The sequence below is a fragment of the Lissotriton helveticus genome, chromosome 11 (assembly GCF_964261635.1).
Source record: "Lissotriton helveticus chromosome 11, aLisHel1.1, whole genome shotgun sequence".
Classification (NCBI taxonomy): domain Eukaryota; kingdom Metazoa; phylum Chordata; class Amphibia; order Caudata; family Salamandridae; genus Lissotriton; species Lissotriton helveticus.
In genome coordinates this window covers 332044787-332071061 of record NC_136072.1, presented here as the reverse complement: position 1 = coordinate 332071061, position 26275 = coordinate 332044787, and the positions used below count along the sequence as shown (strand labels likewise).

General features: G+C 51.2%; 1 protein-coding gene across 6 annotated transcripts in view; it reads left to right on the top strand.

Annotated features, from left to right (window-relative positions):
- Window positions 1-26275, top strand: part of SEPTIN2 (septin 2) — an 806446-nt gene that overhangs the window by 775269 nt on the left and 4902 nt on the right. For all 6 annotated transcript variants that reach the window (XM_078665713.1, XM_078665712.1, XM_078665715.1 and 3 more), the window contains exon 12: window positions 22019-22131. In XM_078665713.1, coding sequence (XP_078521839.1) covers window positions 22019-22123 — 105 coding nt within the window. In that variant the 3' untranslated portion in view covers window positions 22124-22131. The remainder of the gene's footprint in view (window positions 1-22018; window positions 22132-26275) is intronic.

The window sequence follows — 26275 nt, the reverse complement described above, 5'->3', positions numbered from 1 at the left end:
CAGCTACACTAGAGGGCCCCCTGCAGGAGGAGGAAGTAACGGAAGCTGTTAAAGACCTTCCCACTGGGAAAACCCCGGGACCGGACGGCCTGCCGTTGGCCTTCTATCGCCTGTTCCTGACCCAGCTCCGCCCGCACCTGCTGCGGCTCTACGGTTCCTTCTCGGACACCACCGGCCCGTCCCCTGACATGGGCCTGGCGGAAATCGCCCTGATCCCCAAGCCTGGGAAGGACCCCACCTTGTGTGCCTCTTATCGCCCCATCGCCCTCCTGAACACTGATCTTAAGATTTACACTAAGATCCTGGCCAAACGGCTGGACCCGTACATGCCGGGTTTGGTAAACCCGGATCAGGTGGGTTTTATACGGGATCGTCAGGGGGCTGATAATGTTCGCAGGCTGGCACATTTAGTGGGGAAGGTGCAGCATTGGGATATCCCGGCCTGCCTCCTCTCCCTGGACGCGGAAAAGGCCTTCGACCGGGTGGATTGGTCCTTCCTGCGGGCGGTCCTCCGGAAACTAGGCCTAGGCCCTACCATGATATCTAGGTGCATGGCCCCGTACCTCGGGCCGCAGGCCAGAATTCGGGTCAACGGCCAACTGACATCGCCGCTCTCGATCCACAGGGGCACGAGGCAAGGATGCCCGCTTTCACCGCTCCTGTTCGCCCTAGCGGTGGAACCCCTGGCGGAGCTGATTAGGCGCACTCCTGACATTCACGGGATCCCCCACGGGGGGCGCTCCAACAAGGTAGCACTGTTCGCGGACGATCTGATCCTTACTCTTACGCGCCCTCGGGACTCTCTCCCTGCGGTGCATAAAGCCCTCACACTATTTGAACAAGCGTCCGGCCTTAAGGTTAACCACACCAAATCTTGGGCACTTAACCTTACCATCCCCGAGGAGGAGGTCTCTTTCCTGAAGGGGGTTGCGCCCTACCGTTGGGCGGAAGACCACATTAAATACCTGGGTCTGGACCTCACGCCCCACCTCGACTCGTGGTCCTCGAGGAACTGGGCCTCTTGCCGCAAGGAGGTTCTGGCGGACCTGCGGAAATGGAAGCCCTTGATGATCTCTTGGCTGGGGCGACTAAATGCGGTCAAGATGTCGGTCCTTCCCCGTATTCTATATGTTTTCCAGTGCCTACCCACCCCGATCCCGCTCCACTGCATTAGGAATCTCCAACGTGACCTCACGTCCTTCATATGGGGTGGCAAGCGACCCCGGTTCTCGCAGAAGGTCCTCATGGAACCGAGAGACAGGGGCGGTCTCGCCTGCCCAAATCTCCTCCACTACTACTGGGCGGCGCATCTCCGGTTCGTGATAGAATGGGGTGCACGCGAAAGCGACAAGCACTGGTTCCACATGGACCGAGTAGTCACGGGGCGCACCATATGGGATCTTCCTTGGCTGCCGCGTGTGGCGCGCTCCAGGAGTGCATACATGGCGGTCCCGACGAAGACGGTTCTTGACGTGTGGGACAGAGTGGCAGTGCCCAAGGGCCTAACCACGTTCCCCTCTCCGCACACCCCCATTGCAGGTAATCCGCACTTCCCTCCTGCTGCCCGGACCCGGGCTTTTGAGAGCTGGACACAAGGGGACTGCAGGGTTGCAGGGGACCTCTTTCTTGGAGGGTTGCCTAAGTCATGGCCAGACTGCAGGGAAGAATTTAACCTCCCTTTAACGGCCAGCTTACAGTATGCGCAACTGCGCCACTGGACTTCGGGCGACGACATGTATCGGGCTGCTACCAGGGCATACACTCCATTCGAGAAGTTGGCACGCTCCCTAGGGGGACTGAAGCGGCTCATCTCCCAGATCTACAACATCCTGCAACACCCCACCGCTCCGCCCGCACACCCCTACCAGAGGCAGTGGCAATCGGCAACTGGCGCCGATATCACACCTTCTCAGTGGGCTAGGCTGTGGACTGACATTCCCAGAACCTATCGCAGCATCCCGCAGAGGGAAAACGCATACAAGATGCTCACGCAATGGTACTACACCCCCCTGCGACTCAGCAAAATGTTCCCCACTTCCTCCCCACTGTGCTGGAGGTGCGGCACTGCGACTGGCGACTTCGTACACATCTGGTGGTCGTGCTCTACCCTGGCTGTCTTCTGGAAGGAGGTCCTTAGTCACATCAAGAAGGTGTTGGGTTTCCCCCTCCCTGAGGAGGTTTCCACGCTCCTGCTGGGCATTCGACCCCCCACACTTAGGGCCCTCACGCGCAGCGACTGGATCCTCACCCTTCACATGTTAGGCGCTGCCAAACAACTCATTGCTCTGTACTGGAAGCGGGCTGAGGCACCGCCGATAGCTTCCTGGTTTGTGCGCCTCTGGCAGGTCCTGACTATAAAGCTGCTCACGGCGCGGATACAATCGAGGGGGGTGCGCTTCAAGGCAGTGTGGGAACCTCTTGTGCGCCATCTGTGCTCCATCAGCTATGCCCGCCATCTGCCTCCCAGACTTCGCGCCCTGCAGTTATTTGAGGACGCCCTCATCCCTGCTGACCCGAGCAGACTTGGCTCTTAGCCGCTTCCCCCGGAGTAGGCCTGCGTCCCCTGTCCCCGGCCGGCGACTGCAGTTTCTCCCCCTAGACCTCTCTCCGTCTTGCTGCTGCTCAATCCTCTTCCGACTTTTTCTTCTTTCCTACTTGCCTCTCTGGCTTCCGCCCCTCTATGGGGCAGTTTGGGCCCCGTTAGGCCTTTTGAAAATGTGACATCACTGCTCTCCCTTCTATACGCGCCTCCCCCGCACAACGATGCATCGCCTGCGTATGGCCGCCTCTTGCCATCATTGCCCCTAAGCCATGCAGCCGGCCCCCTCTAGGGGTTGTAGGCAGGGCGCTGTGTTAATGCTTCATCCTCCCCTGGCTACATGAGTCTACACACTCTTTTTTGCGCGGCCGGCCCCGACATGGGGTTGTAGGCTTATCGCTGTGTTCACAATAAAACAGTTTTGAACAAAAACGGTGATGGATCAAGCCCTGATCTTTTGACTGGGTAGGAGTGTTCTGCTTAATTCAGATACTCTGTCCATCACCACCCCCTTTATGAATCGTTTTGGCCACCACAAGCGTGGAAGGGTATGCTCAGATGTGAGTCCCTTGCTCACTGCACCATCAGGATTCAAGCAAGCCGGACCGAAGACGGCTGTAATGCCAGAAACCGGTCCCCGGAAGCTTGTTTCCTTTCCAGTAAAGAATTGGCTTGGTAGTTTGGTCTGCCCTGTTCCCATGATGCACTGGGCCAGGGACAGACTAATTTGCATGTAGCCAGGTTCTGAACTGGGATGGTGCAGTGAGCTAAAAAACGGTGATGGATCAAGCCCTGATCTTTTGACTGGGTAGGAGTGTTCTGCTTAATTCAGATACTCTGTCCATCACCACCCCCTTTATGAATCGTTTTGGCCACCACAAGCGTGGAAGGGTATGCTCAGATGTGAGTCCCTTGCTCACTGCACCATCAGGATTCAAGCAAGCCGGACCGAAGACGGCTGTAATGCCAGAAACCGGTCCCCGGAAGCTTGTTTCCTTTCCAGTAAAGAATTGGCTTGGTAGTTTGGTCTGCCCTGTTCCCATGATGCACTGGGCCAGGGACAAACTAATTTGCATGTAGCCAGGTTCTGAACTGGGATGGTGCAGTGAGCTAAAAAACGGTGATGGATCAAGCCCTGATCTTTTGACTGGGTAGGAGTGTTCTGCTTAATTCAGATACTCTGTCCATCACCACCCCCTTTATGAATCGTTTTGGCCACCACAAGCGTGGAAGGGTATGCTCAGATGTGAGTCCCTTGCTCACTGCACCATCAGGATTCAAGCAAGCCGGGCCGAAGACGGCTGTAATGCCAGAAACCGGTCCCCGGAAGCTTGTTTCCTTTCCAGTAAAGAATTGGCTTAGTAGTTTGGTCTGCCCTGTTCCCATGATGCACTGGGCCAGGGACAGACTAATTTGCATGTAGCCAGGTTCTGAACTGGGATTGTGCAGTGAGCTAAAAAACGGTGATGGATCAAGCCCTGATCTTTTGACTGGGTAGGAGTGTTCTGCTTAATTCAGATACTCTGTCCATCACCACCCCCTTTATGAATCGTTTTGGCCACCACAAGCGTGGAAGGGTATGCTCAGATGTGAGTCCCTTGCTCACTGCACCATCAGGATTCAAGCAAGCCGGGCCGAAGACGGCTGTAATGCCAGAAACCGGTCCCCGGAAGCTTGTTTCCTTTCCAGTAAAGAATTGGCTTGGTAGTTTGGTCTGCCCTGTTCCCATGATGCACTGGGCCAGGGACAGACTAATTTGCATGTAGCCAGGTTCTGAACTGGGATGGTGCAGTGAGCTAAAAAACGGTGATGGATCAAGCCCTGATCTTTTGACTGGGTAGGAGTGTTCTGCTTAATTCAGATACTCTGTCCATCACCACCCCCTTTATGAATCGTTTTGGCCACCACAAGCGTGGAAGGGTATGCTCAGATGTGAGTCCCTTGCTCACTGCACCATCAGGATTCAAGCAAGCCGGGCCGAAGACGGCTGTAATGCCAGAAACCGGTCCCCGGAAGCTTGTTTCCTTTCCAGTAAAGAATTGGCTTGGTAGTTTGGTCTGCCCTGTTCCCATGATGCACTGGGCCAGGGACAGACTAATTTGCATGTAGCCAGGTTCTGAACTGGGATGGTGCAGTGAGCTAAAAAACGTGATGGATCAAGCCCTGATCTTTTGACTGGGTAGGAGTGTTCTGCTTAATTCAGATACTCTGTCCCACCCCCTTTATGAATCGTTTTGGCCACCACAAGCGTGGAAGGGTATGCTCAGATGTGAGTCCCTTGCTCACTGCACCATCAGGATTCAAGCAAGCCGGGCCGAAGACGGCTGTAATGCCAGAAACCGGTCCCCGGAAGCTTGTTTCCTTTCCAGTAAAGAATTGGCTTGGTAGTTTGGTCTGCCCTGTTCCCATGATGCACTGGGCCAGGGACAGACTAATTTGCATGTAGCCAGGTTCTGAACTGGGATGGTGCAGTGAGCTAAAAAACGGTGATGGATCAAGCCCTGATCTTTTGACTGGGTAGGAGTGTTCTGCTTAATTCAGATACTCTGTCCATCACCACCCCCTTTATGAATAGTTTTGGCCACCACAAGCGTGGAAGGGTATGCTCAGATGTGAGTCCCTTGCTCACTGCACCATCAGGATTCAAGCAAGCCGGGCCGAAGACGGCTGTAATGCCAGAAACCGGTCCCCGGAAGCCTGTTTCCTTTCCAGTAAAGAATTGGCTTGGTAGTTTGGTCTGCCCTGTTCCCATGATGCACTGGGCCAGGGACAGACTAATTTGCATGTAGCCAGGTTCTGAACTGGGATGGTGCAGTGAGCTAAAAAACGGTGATGGATCAAGCCCTGATCTTTTGACTGGGTAGGAGTGTTCTGCTTAATTCAGATACTCTGTCCATCACCACCCCCTTTATGAATCGTTTTGGCCACCACAAGCGTGGAAGGGTATGCTCAGATGTGAGTCCCTTGCTCACTGCACCATCAGGATTCAAGCAAGCCGGGCCGAAGACGGCTGTAATGCCAGAAACCGGTCCCCGGAAGCTTGTTTCCTTTCCAGTAAAGAATTGGCTTGGTAGTTTGGTCTGCCCTGTTCCCATGATGCACTGGGCCAGGGACAGACTAATTTGCATGTCGCCAGGTTCTGAACTGGGATGGTGCAGAGAGCTAAAAAACGGTGATGGATCAAGCCCTGATCTTTTGACTGGGTAGGAGTGTTCTGCTTAATTCAGATACTCTGTCCATCACCACCCCCTTTATGAATCGTTAGAATACCCCCAGGCGTCAGACTGGATCCGGAAACTTTTGCGTAGCAGTACCCTTGCGCGTAGTTAGGCGTCGTCTTCGGCTCCGCGTTAGGTGTCGTTGGCCCCGGGATGACGTCGCCGGAGTACTTAGACGCCACCCTCGCGCGCGGTCGTCAGTTCCTATTTTTTCGCGCCAGCAAACGCCGATCTGGGAGCAGTGGTACCCTTTAGTCATTTTTTGACTAAACTTTTTGATCTTCTTTATCGAAGTCGAACGTCTCCGACGGTGCCCGCAGGGATGCCCGGGTTTAAACCCTGCGTCGACTGCAACTGACTGATGTCGGTTACCGACCCCCATCGCCGGTGTCTTCATTGCCTGATCCCCGACCACGATGACAAGTCGTGCCCCGACTGCCGGGCCTTGATGTCGAAGGCTAGGCGGGAGCGGTCCCGTAAGCGCCTCGAGCTCCCGCTGTCGGCCACGCGCTGTTCGAGGTCCCGGTTCAGAAGGAGGTCGAGGGACCGGTCGCGGGGCCGGAGTCATCACGGCTCGGAGGATCGACACCACTCCTCGAGCTCCAAGTCCTCAGGTAAGAGGCACAAGAAGTCGAAGAGGCGACATTGCTCTTCCGACTCCCCCCCACGCTCGCGCGACGCGGCCGGGGGTTCAGCTGATACCGCCCATGCGGCTCTGTCGGAGCCACAGGCGCCGGGGCCTGCTCCATACCCGCCGGTCCCTGGGCAGAACGCGACGCCGGAGGAGATTGACGCCTTCATCTCGGCCATGAGGTCGCTCACTCCATCGGGTTCCGCGACGCCTTCGGGCCCCGCGGCCCCGACTGGGAGTCCAGGCGGGCCGGGTGCTTCGTCCCCGGCGCCGTCGGGTGCTTCGGCGACTTCGGTCCCGACGCCGCAGGACTCCACCGGATCCGGGTTGTCGCCGGTCGACCTTACGACCTCGCCGGCTGCTAGGGTGTCGCCCCCGGCGCCGACCACGGTAGACGCCGTCCCCAGTTCCTCCCTCGGTCCGGTTCCGGCGCCGGAACGACGTCAATGGGAGATTTTTACTTCTTTGATACGGCCCCATCTTTTGACCTGAATATCAGGAGATGGGTGGCGAGGCGGATTGGGAGGGGTCTGAGGACCCTCTGGCACGTGAGTGTCAGTCTTATCAGGACTGGACAGGCGAGCTAGGGGACGCCAGTGGTCTGGACACCTCGCCAGACACTGGTTTTGTCTCCCCTCCTACCGTGGCTACGGAGGAGGGGGAAAGCCTATAGTGTGGTGTTGACGCAGGCGGCCAAGGCCTTGGCCCTTAAGCTCCCCGTCGCGGCCGTGAGGACTAACCTCCTCACTGAGGTCCTTAAACCGCAGGCAACCTCTTTGGAGCTTCTGTTGCCGTTTAATGAGGCCTTGTCTGACGTTCTTCTGGGCTCCTGGTCCAGGCCCGCTACAGGTCCCCCTGTAAATAGGAACGTGGCCAGACTCCAGCCGATGTCCACCCACCCCACCCCGAGAGCCTGGTTATCCAGGCCTCTAACTCCCAGACCGCATTCCCGATGGCTCTCCCCCGATCGGGAAGCCAAGAGGTACGAGCAATATGGCAAGAAGGTGTTCTCCCTGAGTTTGGGATTGCAGTCAGTTAACACCGTGTGCCTCTTGGGCTATTATACCCACTCTCTGTGGGACACGGTCGCGGACGTGCTGCCACAATGTCCGGAGGAGGCCCGGACTAAACTCGCCCAAGCCCTTGCGGAGGGTCGAGATGCGGCACGGTACTCCATCAGATGTGGACTGGATACCATGGACTCGCTAGGTAGAGCGATGGCAACGACGGTGGCGATTCGTCGCCACGCCTGGCTGAGGTCTGCCAACTTTTCGGCTGATGTCCAAAACACCCTTATGGACATGCCGTTTGATGGCCGTCGCGTCTTTGGCGACAAGGCAGACAGTGTTCTTGAGCGCGTTAAGGACTCCAGGGCTACGGCCAAGTCCATGGGCTTGTTGGCCCCGCGCCAGCAATCTGCTGCCTTTCGTGGCCAAGGAAGGGGTGCCCCTACACGTCCTGCCAGCCACTGGCCGCAGACTAATGTCCAGCGCGGTGGCGGATGTGGTAACCGCTGTGGCGGTGCCCGGGGACAACAGGCCAGTCCACATCCACCCCCGCAGCATCCGCCTCAAAGCCTTCCTAGTCCGAGCTTTCAGGCCCATGAAACGCCAGTGAGGGGCAGGGTTCGACATCATCTCCTCCGCTGGCGCGACTTCACATCGGACAGGTGGGTGCTGCAAATCGTCCTAAGGGGCTACTCCCTCCCCTTCAAGGCGACCCCTCCAGCCATGTCACCGCAGTACCACCGCGTGTCTGGGGATCACTTGACTCTTCTGCGAGAGGAAGTTACGGCCCTCTTGGCCAAGGGGGCCATCGAGCGCGTTCCTGGGCCAGAAGTAGGGTGTGGTTGTTACTCCCACTACTTTCTGGTTCCCAAGAAGGGCAAAGGGGGCCTTCGCCCTATCTTGGACCTGCGGAACGTCAACGGCTTCCTCCGGAAGGAGAGATTCAAGATGCTGACACTGGCTCAGGTCTTAGCTGCCCTGGACCCAGGAGACTGGATGGTGGCGTTTGACTTGCAGGACGCTTATTTCCACATTCCCGTCCTGCCGGCGCTACCTGCCGTTCACGGAAAGCTCAAGCACTTTCAGTTTACCGTGCTCCCCTTCGGCCTTACCAGCGCCCCACGGGTTTTCACGAAAGTGATGTCGGTGGTCGCAGCTCATCTGCGCAGGTTAGGGGTTTCAGTCTTCCCCTACCTCGACGACTGGTTGTTTAGGCGGGCTCGCCCCAGACAGTCATCAGCCACCTCCAGAATACGGCCGACCTCCTGCATCTGCTGGGGTTCTCCATCAATGTGCCGAAGTCACACCTGTGCCCCTCTCAGAAGCTCCTCCTCATCAGAGTGGTTCTAGACTCGGCGCATTTTTGGGTTTATCCTCCCGAACAGCGGGTTTGGGATATTCAGGCTCTGATTCCGATCTTTCAGCATTTATCCCGAGTCTCGGTCAGGTTGACGCTGCGGCTTCTGGGGCTGATGGCCTCCTGCATCCTTCTGGTGCATCACGCCAGGTGGCGGATGCGGATTCTGCAGTGGGACCTGAAGTTTCAGTGGGCCCAGCATCAGGGCAACTTGTCCGACCATGTCTTGATCTCGGAAGGCACTGCAAGACAGTTGCAGTGGTGGCTCACGGACCGCGATTGGGTCAGCGGCCGATCCCTCTCCCTACCCCAACCGGAGCACGTAGTTGTGACGGACGCGCCCCTCCAGGGTTGGGGAGGCCACGTGGGAGAGGCGGAGATCAGAGGCCTCTGGTCTCCGGCGGAGTCCCAGCTCCATATTAACCTTCTGGAGCTGCGGACGATCCGACTTACACTGAAGGCATTCCTCCCCTCTGTCCGGGGGAGTGTAGTGCAGGTGTTCACGGACAACACCACCGCCATGTGGTACTGCAACAAACAGGGCGGGGTGGGGTTGTGGACCCTATGCCAGGAGGCTCTGTGCCTCTGGCAGTGGCTGGAACATCAGGGCGTGAACCTGGTGGTTCAACACCTGGCAGGTTCCCTGAACGACAGGGCGGACGAACTCAGCCGTCGGTGCATGATGGATCACGAATGGCGTCTGAACTCTGACGTGGCGCAAGGCCTCTTTCAGCAGTGGGGAGAGCCTTGGGTAGATCTATTCGCCACAGAAGAGAACGCGCAATGTCATCAATTCTGCGCGTTGGAATTTCCAAGGCGGCACTCGCTCAGAGACGCTTTTCGTTGTGAGTGGAGCTGTGGTCTGTTATACGCCTTTCCGCCTATACCACTTCTGCCCAGAGTGCTGAAGAAGATCAGGGGTGACCGGGCCCAAGTTATCCTTGTGGCTCCGGACTGGGCACGAAGATATTGGTATCGGGAGCTACTCAGCATGTCTGTCGATCCCTCGATTCGTCTGCCTCTTCAGGAGGACCTTCTGTCGCAGCAGCAGGGGACGGTCCTCCACCCAAACCTGTCCAGTCTCCACCTCCATGCTTGGAGATTGAGCTGCGGCAGTTGAGGCCATTTGACTTGCCTCCTGAAGTTTGTAATGTGATTCTGGCAGCCAGGCGTCCCTCCACAAAGTCGGTATACGCCTGCAGGTGGAACAGATTTATGGCATGGTGCACAGCAAAGGCTGTGGATCCACTCTCTGCCCCCCTTTCTGAGGTTCTCCTCTTCCTTCTTTCTCTTGCCCAGCAGGGCTCTGCTCTGGGCACTATCAAGGGCTACCTTTCTGCCCTTTCCGCCTTCTTGAGGCTACCTGATCAGCCTTCTTTGTTCAAGTCCCTGATTGTTAACAGATTCTTGAAGGGCATCACTCATATGTCCCCCCCCCCCTGTTCCTTTCGTGATGCCCCCGTGGGACTTGAACCTGGTTCTAACGTACCTAATGTGCACTCCTTTTGAGCCGCTTCATAACTGTCCTCTCCGTCTTCTTACACTTAAGACTGCTTTCCTGGTTGCAATCTCCTCTGCCAGGAGAGTGAGTGAGCTCCAGGCTCTTTCCTCTAAACCTCCTTTCCTTTCTGTCCATCCGGACAAGGTTGTGTTTCGGACAAGACCCTCTTTCCTGCCCAAGGTAGTCACAGCCTTCCACATCGGGCAGTCCATCACCTTGCCCACCTTCTTTCCGCCTCCGCATCCCTCGAAAGAGGAAGAGAGGCTCCACCGTCTGGACCCAAAACTTGCGCTCTCATACTATCTGGATCGCACACGCCAGTTCCGGATGGATGACCAACTCTTTGTTGGTTACATGGGTGCTAAGAATGGACGGGCGATGCAAAAATGGACCATCTCTCGGTGGGTCGTGTTGTGCATCAAGGCATGCTACTCTTTGGCTAAGAAAGAACCTCCTGTTGGTCTGAGGGCCCATTCCACTCGGGCCACGGCGGCTACTACTGCCCTGGGCCGGGGAGTCCCCTTGCAGGACATATGTCAGGCAGCTACGTGGGCCTCGCTGCACACGTTCGCAAGACACTACTGCCTGGACAGCCAAGTCCGGAGGGATGGCTTCTTTGGCCGTTCCGTCCTCCAGGACTTTCTGGTTATTGGTTCGCAGACCCACCACCGGGGTTGGTATTGCTGGGGTATCTATTTTAAGGTAAGGAATCTAATACTAACCTGTTTCTTTCAGATGCACAAGTTACTTACCTTCGGTAACGATATATCTGTAAGAAACAGTAGTTAGTATTAGATTCCTTACCGCCCCACCCATCCTCCCCGTTCTGCGAACCGATATCTAGGGTTAAGGTCATCCCCTTTCAGTGCCCTAGTTTCATGGCACCAGTGTTGGCTTTTATCATGGCTCTGCGTTTCTGGCGCGGAAAAGCTGTGTATAAGAACGGACGTCAGCGCGAGAGGGTGGCGTCTAAGTACTCCGGCTACATCATCCCGGCGCCGACGACGGACGCGGAGCCGGAGACGCTCCTACCGACACGCAAGGGTACTGCTACGCAAAAATTTCCGGATCCAGTCTGGCGCCTGGGGATATTCTAAGGTAAGGAATCTAATACTAACTACTGTTTCTTACAGATATCGTTACCGAAGGTAAGTAACTTGTGCTTTACCATGGAAAGGCGCACAAGAACATTAGGTGATCGGAAAATTATATGCAAGATTTCTTTTTTTTAAATCAAAACCTGTTCTAGGGCATACAATTTGATTTGTAACGATTTTTTTTAAAAAAGCAAACTAGTGCAAAGGTAGGATTAAGGAGGATAAATATTAGAATATATGGTCAAATTTTGATATAAAAAAGCTGCTTTACAGCAATATCTTCAATCCAACCTTCCTTTCAATAACTAAGCTAAACAATAGTACCACATGAGGCCTACTTCAAGTTTCATAATAGGTTCATGCCCACATTCCTTTTTTGAACATCAGAACCAGTGTTCAGCAAAGAAACAGCATCTGCAGTTCTTGTCTGCAGACAGATAAGCCTTTCACGTGGAGGCTGGATTTGCCTTCCCTTTGGCCTCCAACAAAGGGCAACAACAACTAAAAGAAAGTTCCTCTCTATACTAACACGCTCTGTTCTAGTTTATATATTATATCTGAACATTGCTAAATATTTCCAGAATAATAACTAAACTCTTGTAGCCTTTCACTTTTGTTATGTTAAGCCTTGCCTACTGTTAAACAGCAATAAGTTGCTAGTGAAGATATCAGTTTCTTTAAAGCTTTAATGATTATTTAAAAGCAATCGCTGTAAATGAGAATGCATTACAGAAAACCATTATTATATTCAAGCAGACTTAATTATCAAAGTACAATGAATAAATGTGCCTTTATATTTTAAACCTGCATCTAAACAGCCAACATGTATAATTCAAGAAGGGGGATACCTAAGAGAGAAACTATAGATTATAGCAAAATCATGATAATACAAAAATGACTCCTTTCTGATTAATGTTGCAGAGGGCCTATAACCCACCCTGGGAACAGACTCAAGCGGTAAAAATGGTTACTTCTCCCCATTCTTGTATGTGCTGGGCATGCACCCCAACTAATACCCCTCTCAACCCTCCGTCAGATAAATAAGACCATTAAGGCCTACATCTAGAGTTCAGCGAGAGCACACTGGGCAATTCCGAAGCTTATAGCTCATGGATCAGCAGGGGGACTGGTCCTGCCTTCTGTGAAGCATTACTGTCTAGCCCTACATTTGGCACAAATGGTACATGCACTCCCTGGTCCAAGATCCCCCATTATGGGTTGCGATCGAGCACAGACACCTGGAGGCCTTGTTGGAACTAAAGGCCCTCTATCTTCCAGGCCTTGCTGCATCCGGCTCCTCCAATCCCGTGCTAAAAGTCATATAAGCCGGCTGGATGTGGATTCACAAGCTATTTTCAGTGGACGTGCATCTCCATGACAAAGCTCCCCTCTGGAACAATACTGGTATTCACATGGGAGGGGCGGAGGGAGACCATGGTTGATTAGGCCCCTGGCGCAGAGCTGGGTTCCTGACTCTTCCACATCTGATCTCCGCCAGCAAGCTCAAGTCCTTTGAGATGCTATGAAACAAATTTGGCCTTTTGGATACTAAACCGTGTGCTGTATACAACTATGTAATTGCCTGTTGCACCAATTGGGTTCCCAGCTTTGGACCATCCCCTGTTCTCCAGTGCGCTCTTACCTTAAAGATTGGAGTCTGTTTAAAATCGTGATGTCCGGATTCTGTCATCTCCTGATTCGCCTCCTCTACTCCTAGCCACAATTGGCTAGCGCCAGGACTACCTGACCGGCTTGCCTGCAGTTGGAATATGATGAGAGAATTGAGCAGAACGTTTGGAGCCCCTGGGGCGGGGAGTCCGAGAGGCATGGATGAAGCTTAGTCTTTTTAACAACCTTCAGGGCTGGCACTGGTCACCGGCACGGCTTCAGGTTGAAGGGTTGCTCCCTCACAGTGCCTGCTGGCGCTGCAGCCACAATACCTGTGATATTGTTCATATCTTCCTGGACCGTTCTGCCTTCTGGACAGCAGTTAGGTCTACACTGCAGGATCTATGGATTTGCCCTCACCCCTTCCAGACCCCCTTTCTCCTCCATGACTTATTGGATATTTTCGAGCTGACCTGCCATGCCAGTCGTCTTCTCATCACTGCCTTGACAGCTGCAAAGATCTGTATTCTGCGACACTGGCATTCTCCACAATTGCTGTTGAATGAGGAATGGCTCGCAGAGATGTACAAAATTGAACTGCCTCATACGAAAAGGTCATTTACAATTTAATGGACAAAGCAAATATTTTTCTTCTCACATGGGCCAGTTTTCTGCACGATGCCCGCCCCCTCCCCTACCTAATTTGCAGTAATCCTTGATTTTTCTTCATCACGATTATTGCACCCCCCCCTTTTTATTTTCATTTCCCCACATTACTATACTTGGGCTTCCCCTGACTGACTGACTGACCTCGTCCATGCTTCCGATAACGAACGATACTCCTCCATGCTAACTAGTTACGCGACCCCAAGCGGTCGGCGTCCAAGTTCTTAGAGGGAAAAGTGGCGTTCAGCCACACGAGATCGAGCAATAACAGGTCTGTGATGCCCTTAGATGTCCGGGGCTGCACGCGCGCTACACTGAACGGATCAGCGTGTGTCTACCCTTCGCCGACAGGTGTGGGTAACCCGCTCCTCGGCCAGGTTGGTGACCGTACCGAGGTTTAGGAGATCCAGAGCAGGAGGTAGATCGTTCAGTGTGACCGCGGCCAAGCTCTGGAACTCTTCCCACTGAACTCAGGCAGGTCACCGGCCTTCTTGCTTTTAGAAGGCATTTGAAAACCTGGCTTTTTCCGAATCCTTAGCCTGTTATCAGCTGCCCCCTCCTTTTTTTTTTTTCCGAGTCTGCCAGTGCCAGGATGCCTCTCGAAGTGATAGCGCGCTTTATAAGTGAAATAAATACATTTGTAGTTTCATCTTCCCTCCCTTCTTTTCTTTCTTCCCTTCTCTTTATTTTCCTCTTTTTCTGATGTATTTTCTTACCCCTCTCTTTGTTCTCTCCCTTTGTTATAGTTTAGGATTGTTTGTTATTGGTGCATGTATCGCAATCAACATTTATATCTCAATAAGGGTCCATGCAAGTCCATGCTGGACTTGCATGTCACTGTATTCGCTGTTATCTTTCAGTACTTGATTTATGCAAATAAAAATAATTGCTACAAAAAAACACAATAGCCTCATTTGAGCAAAGAAAGAACGGGATTTTGGCATAAAGTAGCACACTGGCTTTTGGTCAAGCCACCTTTTTTTTTATTTTTTTTTTATTTTTATTAAAAGCATTCAAAAACAAAGTAACAAACTTCACAAGGCAGGAATACAATGAAGCATGGTCATGAGTCCGTGCAGGCAGAGCTCCAACTGTACAGTACGTATAATGCATTTAATAATCGAGGGGGGGGAGGGTGGCAGCAAGGAAACAATCAATAATACAGTCACGGATAGAAATCGGAATGTCAGTTAGGGGGACAAAGAGACATCGGAAGATGAATCATGTGGGGGAGTACATACATTTCCACGATATGCGTTCCACTGTGACCAGATCCTGACCCATTTCTTGGGCCTGCCCCGTGACAAATACACAGTTTTCTCCCGAAACATGCACCAATCCATGTTTTCTTTCCACTGCAGTACAGTAGGCGGCCTATGGGAGCCCCAGAGCTGCGCAATATCCCTCGTCGCAATCATATTACCAAGGGTCGCCCAATGAACCTGTGACGTGTTGTAATCGTTGGGTTCCCAGACATTCAAAAGACAACACCTGGCTTCAGGCAGCAGCGGCACACCAGTGACCCTTTCCATCACCACATGCACTCGGGACCAAAACTCAACCACCTCCGGACATTCCCATAGAATGTGCAGGAAGGTACCAGTCATACCGCAGCCACGCTTACACAACCCGTCTGAAGAATAGCCCATACGAACCAGACTCGGACCAGTAACATACACGCGATGGAGGATCTTAAGTTGGACGAATCTAAGGCGAGCAGGTATGGCAACCTCCTTAGGCGAGGACAGAGCCGATTGCCAGTCCTCGTCGTCTAGTTCTAATCCGTCAGCAGTCCACAAAGCCCTGAGGCGCACAAGCAGATCGGCCCTGCTATTGATCAGCTTCTTGTAGATCAATGAAATTGTGCTGTCTGGCACATGGCCATCTAGGATACGGTCCTCAAGAGGGGAAGACTCAGGAATATCGGTACCCACAGCAAAAACTGACAATAGGGCATGGCGTACCTGAGCATACCTTAAGAATTCTGTGTCGCCGAGCTCGTATTCTGCCTTTAGCACCTCGAAGGACTTAACGTTACCTTTAGACCAGAGGTCACCCACCTTGCTTATACCAATCATATCCCATTTATCAAAGCCTTTCGTTCTCCACAAATTACCCAAACCTTCAGACTCATACAAAGGGGTTGCACGGGTAAGTCTATCACACCACCCCAATGCCGCATTCGCGTCATGCCATACACATACAGCAATTTTAGTGGGTCCGGCCAGTGTTCTATAGAGCCTCTTGGGATATAGCGCCCTGTTGAAATTCCCCCCCAGCAGAAGGTATTTATCCATTGCGAAAGCCGGGGCAGGACCGGGAGCATAAGTCACGTGGTTGACCGCACTCAACTGAGAAGCCCAATAGTAGCGCCTGATGTCCGGGAGTGCAATGCCACCATCATACCACGGAAGCGTGAGTTTGGAGAAAGCAATGCGCGCACGCCCGTCCCAGACCAGTCGTCTCTGTAGGCTCTCCACTTCACGAAAATAATCCGAAGGGACTGGGTCAAATGAGTTCTGATGTGCGTACAAGAATCTGGGCAGCGACATCATCTTGAAAAGAGCCGCACGACCTAGCGGTGACAGTAGCAACTTACGCCATCGTGCAACATCAAGCTTCAACCGTTGAAGAGGGGGCAACAGATTACGCTCATAGCGCACACAGGGGTCCAAGGACACATAAATCCCTAAGTACTTAAAACCAGTCTCAGTTACTTGAATTGGAAATCTACGAGGCAATGGAGGGAGACCTCCTGCCAAAACGTAGACACAGGATTTAGTACAATTGATAACGAGACCCGAGTTCGAGTTCTTTCCGAAGGAGGTCAAAACGTCAAAGTACATTCAGGGACTTCCGGGGCAGGTAAGGTAGAGAAGGATATCGTCTGCGTATAGCGAGACACGATCCTCAGAATCATGAGTCCACCGAATGCCCCTCATTGAAGGCTCCCAACGGAGCCATTCCGCTAATGGTTCTAGAGCGAGGGCAAAAAGCAGTGGAGACAGCGGGCAACCTTGCCGAGTGCCACGCCCAAGTGTAAAAACACCGGACACCTTCCCGTTAACCACCACCTGGGCCAAGGGCCTCTCGTAAAGGAGTTTCACTCAAGCGATGAACACCGGGCCAAATCCAAACTTCGAGAGGGCCGCCCAAAGGTAAGGCCACTCGATAGTATCGAAAGCCATGGTAGCGTCAAGGGAAGCCAAAATGGCCGATTCAGTGAGCGTCCCAGCCCTCGTGAGAACTCCATGGAGTCTTTGAAGATTAAGGGCGGTGTTTCGGTGTGGGATGAAACCGGACTGATCCGGATGGATCAAGTCCCCGCTCACCTTAATCAAACAAATAGCCAACAACTTAGCCAGAATTTTAGGTTCCGCATTAAGGAAAGAAATGGGCCTGTACGACGTACAGCGATCACGCGGCTTGCCCTCTTTATGGATGACTACGATGGTAGCAAGTCGCTGATCGGCGGGGAGGGAACCAGAATCCAAGGCCTCAAGGAACATCTCCCTTATGTAGGGCGCCATTTTGTCAGGTGGCAGTTTGTACAATTCAATGGGCAAACCATTGGGGCCCATTGCCATGCCAGAACGAAGAGAACGGATAGCAACCGCGACTTCATCCACCGTAAGAGGGGCCTCCATGAGGTCTCTATCAGCGTCAGAAAGGCAGGGCAATGCAATGTCCCGTAACAACAAGTGGGAGTCCTCCTCATCTCTATCACAGACCGAGGCATACACTGTTTTAAAGTGGTCTATAAAACACTGAACGATCCTGACAGGGTCAATAACACACTCACCGTCAAGCCTCTCAATCACCGGAACAACACGGTTCACTCTCTCTTGTCCAACCACGCAAGCAATTTACCGGCCTTGTCCCCCACATCATACAATCTGCCCTGCTGCTCTCTATTCATCACTTTCGCCGCATCAGTAACGAGCGCTCTGTAATCGGCTTGTTTCAAACTGAGGGAATGCAGCTTTGCGCGAGTTACTCCAGATTCAAGATCATTCTCTAGTACAGTTATTTCGGTTTCCAAGCGTACAAGTTCCACATTGTTAGCCTTCTTGGCGGCAGTAATTAGCGACAGAGAGTGCCCACGAATAACCGTCTTAAAAGCTTCCCACAATGGAATAGATAAGAAACAGACCCCACATTTTCAGTAAAGTAATGGTCAATAGCTTTCACAAGTTCAGAGCGGGTTTTGGGATTGCGGAAGTACCAAGGATTAATAGAGGCAACTCTACCCTCACTTCCCACCCCGACCTCGAAACAAAGCCACAAAGGGGAATGATCAGAATACCTCTGGGGAGATGACGAACTTCTCTAATGGAGGAGGATTGGGCTGAAGGCATCAAAAAATAATCTAGCCTGGAGAGACTGCCATGGGCCCCAGAATGAAAGGTGTATTGTAACTGCGTAGGATGCATCAACCTCCAACTATCTATCAGCCCAAAGGTTTCGAGCAAGTCACCCAGCCACATATGGGACCTAGCCAAATCCCTAGGGGGACAACGATCAGAAGTGCCAGAAACCATGGAATTAAAATCCCCGCCGAGGATCAGGAGGCCCTCAGGAAGCCCTAATATAACCCTGCCAAGATCAGCATAAGTTGAGGCCTGTAGGCCCGGAGGGATATATACCGAAAGTATGGACAGTGTCTTCCCCTCCCACCTACCAGTGAGCGCAGCGTAGCGCCCCCTGTCGTCAAGCGTCACTTCATCGATTTCAAAAGGGAGAGAGGACCTGATGAGAATGCCCGCCCCCCTGGAGCCAGAAGTAAACCCAGAGTGAGCCACCAGCCAGTATCCACGTCTATTCATGGCCTGACAAGCATTACCTATTGCGTTTCCTTCAGAAGGACAATGTCGGGGGAATGGCGTCTAAGGAACTGTAACACAACCCCTCTCTTTATCCTGTCTCCCAACCCATTGACATTCCAGGACAGCAGTCTCAACTCGCCACCCCCCATCCCCAAGAAAAGGGCGGAGCACCCCCCACACAAGACCCAACGACCAGAGCAAATGAAAAAAACAATGCGATGCCTCGTGAAAAGAAAAAGTCACACACACACGCCCCCCCACCACCCCCCAACTTAACCCCGTTACAACACCCCCCACCCTGCACCCCTGCATACGACTCCTAAGCCACCCCAACTTGCAGTGTGCCTGTCGCCCCGTCATAAAACTAATCTACACAAAGAACCCTGGAGGAGGAAGAGTCCCCATTCGCCCCCCGCCACCCTCTGGCCGATCTAAAATAAGAACAAGAAAACCAATGTCCAGACTCAGCTGAAATAGTTGGAAAGTTCAGACGCCAGGATCCACAGTGTCACTCTCACTCCGGCATGCCACCGTCGGCGCCACCGGGGTGTCCGGATAGATCGTCTCTCTTGGGCAAAGAATCGAGCCAGTCACCACATTGTCCGGGCGATCGAAGAAAAACGTGCGTTCCTCATACTCAATCCGAAGTCTGGTCGGAAACAACATGGCGTATTTAAGGCCCAAATCCCGAAGCCGTCTCTTTACTCCCTGAAACCCCAGCCTCTGCCGCTGAACAAGCGGGGTAAAGTCGGGATAGAAGGTCACGGTGGTATTTTCAAACTTCACAGGGCCTTTGTCCCGAGAGGCTTGAAGGATAGCATCTCTATCCCGAAAGTGGAATAGTCTTGCAATAATGGGTCTCGGGGGGGGGGGGGGGGGGGCGCACCCGGCTTCGCCTTACCGCCTGGGACTCGATGTGCCCGTTCAACAGCAAAGAATTTGCTAAGTCCGGCGGGAGCGAGATAGTTCGTGACCAGGTCTTCCACGAGAAGGTCGGTTGCACAGGCCTCGGGACTTTCAGGGACACCAATAAGGCGCACATTGTTACGACGGGCCCTATTTTCATAATCCTCGAGGCGACGGGCCATCACATCGTGAGAAGAGCGCAAGTTACCAATCTCGGTCTGTGCGTCCATGACATCCGTGATAAGACTGGAAGTCTTCAAATCCAGCGCCTTGACCCTCTCGTTGGTCTTCGCCAGATCTGCTCTAATCAGCGTGACATCAACTGCCACCGTGTCGATCTTAGAGGCAAGGGCCTCATACTGCTGTCCCATGGAGGCCTTCATACTGGTGATAGCACTCATAACGTCTTGCAGCGATACTTCTGAGGTCGCAGCAGAATCGGCCTTAGGGTCGTCAGGAGTGCGGCCAGCACCGCTGGGGGACCCCTTTTAAATGGGAGTAATGGTCCATAATATTCGTCTGGGTCTGTCCCCCACGGAGAGGTGTCTTGGTCTTGCGTCTCTCAGAGTCAGGTCTGGCGGTCATATTAGAGAAGGGACCCCGAAGGGGCCCGCGCGACCTGGTGAAAATGGCCGGGTGTAGAAAGGCCAAAAAGACAGCAGAACCGGGCCAAAGTAGCGTAGGTGCCAATAAAGCTGGAGATGAGGCACTCAACAGGGACAGCGCACAGCAGTGTAGTGACACCAGGCCGGCAAAAGGGTCGATCCGAGCGGCGCAGCAAGAAAGCTGAGCCGGGAGTAGAAAACGAAACCGAAAGTTACGCTGAGGTCGGCTGGGAGGGGACCCCTTCAGCTGTTGTTGTTAAACTACTCCTCGGCCTGCCAAGCAACGGAGACCCCGGTTCGGCTCGGGGCGGGCCGCAGAAGTACCAGGCGGTGTAGAAGTGGATCCCAACGTCCGAATTCAGTTATTCAAAGAATATTTAGATCAGCGAGAGTTTGTCAACAAAAGCCCATCTTCAGAATCAGAATGTAGTCAGGATATTTCCGAAGGGCGGCGCGGGTCCGGGGAGCTCTGTGCTCACGCGACCATCTTGGATGCCCGCGAAGCTCCTCCCCCCCCAAGCCACCTTTTTAAAAACAATTACTCTTCTCAAATTTATATATGCCCTACATAACGCAGCCTATTCAGTCTTGAAGGGTTAATTTAAATAGAAGCAGAGGTGTAATTACTGTTACTGAAAGCCTGTTTTAGAAACATTTATTATTCAGATGGATACATCTGCCTGTGGATTCCTCACCTTTTGAATTATCCCAATGCGCAGCATTTCACTGAAACTTTTCTGCTCCGCTCTCCCACGTTGACAAAGACATCACAATGGAACGGCTCCGCACGCGACTCAGCGTGACGTCATTGGAGTCATAAGAAGACCTCGTAGGTGTGCAGACTTCAGTTCCCTCTTTTTTGTGCTGCAAGTACGTAGCGGTTTTCCCAGGCTGTCCATTTCTGGGAGATTTCTTCGATATTGTTGCTGCAACTTTGTAGCTTCTGAAGATGTCTACTCCTAGAAAGTCGGGAATGCAGCCGTTCAAGGAATGCGGAGGCTAGATGTCCATCACTGACCCACATGAAGATTGTCTCTGGTGTTTGTCTTCAGGCCATGACATCAGGACATGTTCTTCGTGCAAACGTATGAATTTTGATGTGAAAGCTCAGCCTATAATTAGCTGGATCGCTTGGGGAACCTTTCTTATACATTGGATGCACCACAAGTCTTGCCAACACTCTGAGATGAAGGTAATGAAAATGTAGTTACTAAAAGCATAATGAAACAAATTGGTATTAGGCAGCCCTGGCACACTTTCCGGTCTACTCTTCTTGCTCAAGCATCTAATCTGCTTTTGTATGCACAGTAGCTCTGCTTAACAACCTTTATCCCCTATGGGTATTAATTTAATCGAGCTACTGGAGTAGAGTGAACTAATAACATCCAACCATCGCGTGCGACATACAGCAGAAGAGCCCAGGAATTCTTTGCCTATCTTCAACATTCAAGTGGATAGCAGCACAAGATGCTGAATTTTAAGTTCTGGGCTGCCCCTCTGGATTTACTAGGAGACAGTGTTATTTAATAGCCATCAATTATAGAGCTTAATCTGATCTTTTACCTATATCAGCAAATTTCACATGGTGGAATGCTTTTGTTAACGAAGAGGAACAATAAAATTGTTACATGGGGTTATAAGTTGTGTTTATGCTATAGCACTGCCCATGATTGGCTTTTGAGTGATTGTGGCACACAGAGGGTAGTTGGTGTGTAAGTTAGCCTAGCCTAGCCTAGTCTGGTCAGAGAATGAGGAAGGTCTTTTACTAGATTGTTGCATCCTGCATAATCACCTGTGCTTGTTTCTGTACTTTGAGTCTGGCTTGCACTGTATGCATTAGGTTTTTCTTTTTTAAGGAGTTAAAGGTGGGTGTTCGTGATGTAAGGGTACAAATATCAATGTAACCATGAGACAGCTTGTAGAAGGTGAAATCTTCATGTACCAAAACAGTATGAATTTTTCTATACCAAAATGTGCATGTATCTTTACATCTCTTTCCACATTAGAATGTGTGAAATTACATAAGTGGAAGTCCTTCATGGTTCTTTCTTTTGCAGCTTCGTCGCATGCAGGAGATGATCATGAGAATGCAAGCCCAGATGCATGTCCAGATGCATGGTGGCGAAGGGGATAGTGGCACAGGGCATGGCCATCATGTGTAAAGAATCAGGTGAGTCTTTGCAACTTCATTGGAGGTAGAAACTTTACTGTCCTAGAGAAAGATCATTCAGAGGCATTCCCTTGCTCAAGGAATACATTCCCATTCAACTTGGTAGGCATCTCTTGTTTGAGAGTGGCCGCAATAAGACACTGAATAACTTTTTATTGTTGGTCTTTTTTCTGTTGTATGTTTAATCTTGTGGTATATTCTTGTAATTTATTGATTACCCTGAATAGGATGCCTGTCTAACATTTGCTCAAGATTCTTCCCTCTGGAAGAGTCTTCATTATGATGATGAAGGTGGAGATGATGGTGGAGAAGTGTGGTTCACTGGTTAGAGGAGGCAGACCTGGAAGCAGAGGTCAGCCCGGGACCAGGGTTCAATTCCCGGCTCGGCGGGGTCTTGAGTCCTAAAATGTCCATGGACTAGACAATTCTCGCTCCGGTGCCTACTTGATTCACGGGTTCACACTCTGCGACTCTGGGCAATAGCTTGCTTAATCTCCACAATGGCCCCTCGCGGCGGGATGCCTGGCTTTCACCTTGCGGATACCCTGCCGGGGTTATCTCACAGGGGAATACCAGGACGGGTTCCCTAAGCAAGCGCTTAGAAACCGCTTGGTGATTTGCGCTATATAAATTCCTGTACATGATGCCGCCATCCAGAGCCATCTTTGCCCTTGATCTGTAATTTTTTTTATCCCCATGTTTTTGAAACCAGTACTGAACTTGGAACAGGCGTTCACATTGAACTCATGTTTAGGAAAAATGCAAATACCTTAGGATAACTGTATAGAATTAATCTGAAGACACAATTTTGATAAGACAAAAGATACCTGAAATGAGTCAATCGATTTCAAAGGCAAAGAAGCCAGTATAACATAATTAGGGTCAATACATCCGGATTAAGATTTAATCAAAGGTTCAAGCAATTACAAAAATGCATAAGCAAATAATGTATAGTAGCCCCAAATTAAAGACCATACCTATAGTAGAAATAGGGGACACAACTAGTGAAAGTTAATGGTACAATGGTATTTACAAGACAAATTGGCATGTGATGTAACCCTTGCCACTGGATTCAAGCTATCCTGGCTGAAGAGGGGTGAAACCCCGAAACCGGTCCTAGGATGCTTGTTTCCGGTCCAGGGAGGACCTGGCTTGGCAGTTCGGGCTGGAATGTTCCCATGAGGCACAGGGCCAAAACTGATTTGCATATGGCGAGGTCTAAACTGGGGTGGCATGGTGAGCAAAAGAATGATGGATTTAACCCAGATCTCTTGACTGGGGGTGAATGTTTTGATTGGTTCTGCATTCCGTCCATCAATTGTGTGTCTTTTGCTTTCTCGCCCTAAGTGTGCCGGCTGTGCCCAGATGTGGGTCCTGGGCTCACTGTGCCACTGGATTCTAGCTATCCTGGCTGAAGAGGGGTGAAACCCCGAAACCGGTCCTAGGATGCTTATTTCCGGTCCAGGGAGGACCTGGCTTGGTAGTTCGCGCTGGACTGTTCCCATGAGGCACAGGGCCAAGACTGCTTTGAATATGGCCAGGTCTAAAGTGGGGTGGCATGGTGAGCAAAAGAATGATGGATGTAACCCAGATCTCTTGACTGGGTGTGAATGTTTTGATTGGTTCTGCATTCCGTCCATCAATTGTGTGTCTTTTGCTTTCTCGCCCTAAGTGTGCCGGCTGTGCCCAGATGTGGGTCCTGGGCTCACTGTGCCACTGGTTTCTAGCTATCCTGGCTGAAGAGGGGTGAAACCCCGAAACCGGTCCTAGGATGCTTATTTCCGGTCCAGGGAGGACCTGGCTTGGTAGTTCGCGCTGGACTGTTCCCATGAGGCACAGGGCCAAGACTGCTTTGAATATGGCCAGGTCTAAAGTGGGGTGGCTTGGTGAGCAAAAGAATGATGGATTTAACCCAGATCTCTTGACTTGGGTTTAGATTTGATTTGGTTCTGCATTCCGTCCATCAATTGTGTCTCTTTTGTAAACACAACAATGGGCACTTCCCACAGTGTGATGATTTGGGTGCAAGGCCTATCGATATTGGTGTTGATGGAGTTTCGACACTTTGCCGGATATGAGGGTCTCCTCAGGACTTAAGATAACCTGGGGGGCTAATAATATGAGCAGGGTTACCCATTTTGGTAGCATAATCACAGGTGGATGTGTGTGAACAGCTAAACATACATATGGCAGTCTTCTTTGATGGAGTCTGATTGCAGGATGTAGCTCAAGGACTCCACGATGCTGCAAGTGGTTATTTGAGGCACCCTGTCATAAAAACGAAACCCCATTGAATAAAAGAGCTAAACTCTTCAAAAAGATTGCAAGAAACTGCACATCCCATTGGTAAAACTTTGGCTACAAAAAATTGATCTTCAAAATGAATGCCCAACAAAGAAAAATACAGCAGGTGCACCAGTAACAATCTGAAAGCAGACTCAATGTCACACTTTGCCAATTCAGCATTCAAACCTGTCTACCTTACCAGCTCAAGCGCTACATCAATTGATGCAAATTGAGCGATAGTATCTTCCTTGGCTATGAAATCATTAACTGATAAACCTTGAGGCCACGACAAATGCTGAATCATACAAAATTCAATGGTGTCATTTTAGGTACAATTCCTAAAGGTGATACGATAAGATCTGGTAGTGGCCATGTAGAAAATGGGCCTTCCATTCTTCCTTATACAATTTCTGACCGCAGCGTTTGTTGAATAACCTGTGGAAATTGCCCAGCCAATTTCAAATATTTTGCAAATCTATGGCAACGGGGTCCCTGATAACCCAGCCGGAAGCCTTCTTTAAACCCCCATTCTAACTTGGCTTCTTTGTCCCTTAAAGGATAGAATTGTAGCCAGTAACATAAATTCTGTATATTAATTGGGGTAAGAGCCCTTGTACTTAGGCTGGAATGAATTTCCTCTCCCTTGCCCGAAATTGCTCCGGTTTTCCTGCTACCCAAACATTGTAAAATGGCATGCTTGCCTCCACATTTAGAACATTCATGTTTGTATCTGCAGGGATTCTTTTTACAATACCCCCTGTTAAAATTCCAGCATGCTCCTGAATATGCTGATTGTGGCTTGGCCCAATTACCCCACCCCGAGCTGGGTCTGCCGAGAAAAGGCCATTGTGAAACTACGAGCCCACTCGCCGTATGCATAGTAGGAGGGGGCCTCTGGGGATATATCCACTGAACCCATAACTCATTATCTACTTCTCCCCATGGTTTCTCTGGAATAATAACCAGTCTAGTTCTAAATTCTTCGTCGTAATGAAGCCAGTCGAAACCCCCAAATTCAGTATGAGCCTTTCTGATTGTGTCCAAATATTTAAAAATAGACACCGATCTATCTGGGAAGTTTTAATAAACACTTCCGAAAATTCGAAAAGCTGACGTCCTTGAATCTATAGTTGTGGAAACCCTTGGCCTCTTAGCTAGCTCCCAAGCTTCTTCCCTAGAACCCCCCTTAGATTGGATTTCTCTGTGAAAGAGCTTAATTACATCTACGAATTCACCTTTCCAGATTTTCTCCTATGTATTCTTACTCAAATGTGAACCTAAAGGCATAGATGAACCCATATAAGGAAGTCTCTTCAAGCCCTCCAAATTCGACTTCTCATCCGTTTCGTTGCCCCCACTTCTTTACTGTTTTTAGCTTTAGCTGAATCTGATAACTCGCCCTTATTTTTAATTTTGTTGGCAGACGATTAATTTTCAAGCAAAATCACAGTTTTTTACAGTGTGAACAGACATCAGTTCCCACACCTTTATCTTGAAAAATTACTTTAGCTGCTTTCTGTTTTATAAAGATTGATTTACTAGAACTATCACTAAAGGGGTTCTCACTTGCTCTGAAAGGTTCGTTCCAAACTGACGTCTTCATCCTTATGTCCCCTTCTTGATATCCTTTGTGCCTTGTGCACTCCATCCAGCTATCCTCTGTATCTCTTTCCTGCAAAATATGAGCCTTGGACAGATTTTTTTAGACCCCCCCCCCCCCCAGAGGTTACTTCATCATCCTCATCCCCAATTTCCCCTTCTTCTAACTCCATCAAGCCATCATCCCCTATTTCATTTTCAAACTGTGCATTCTTGAATTTCCCACTACAGCCAGGCTGTACCCCGTACCCCATCCCCC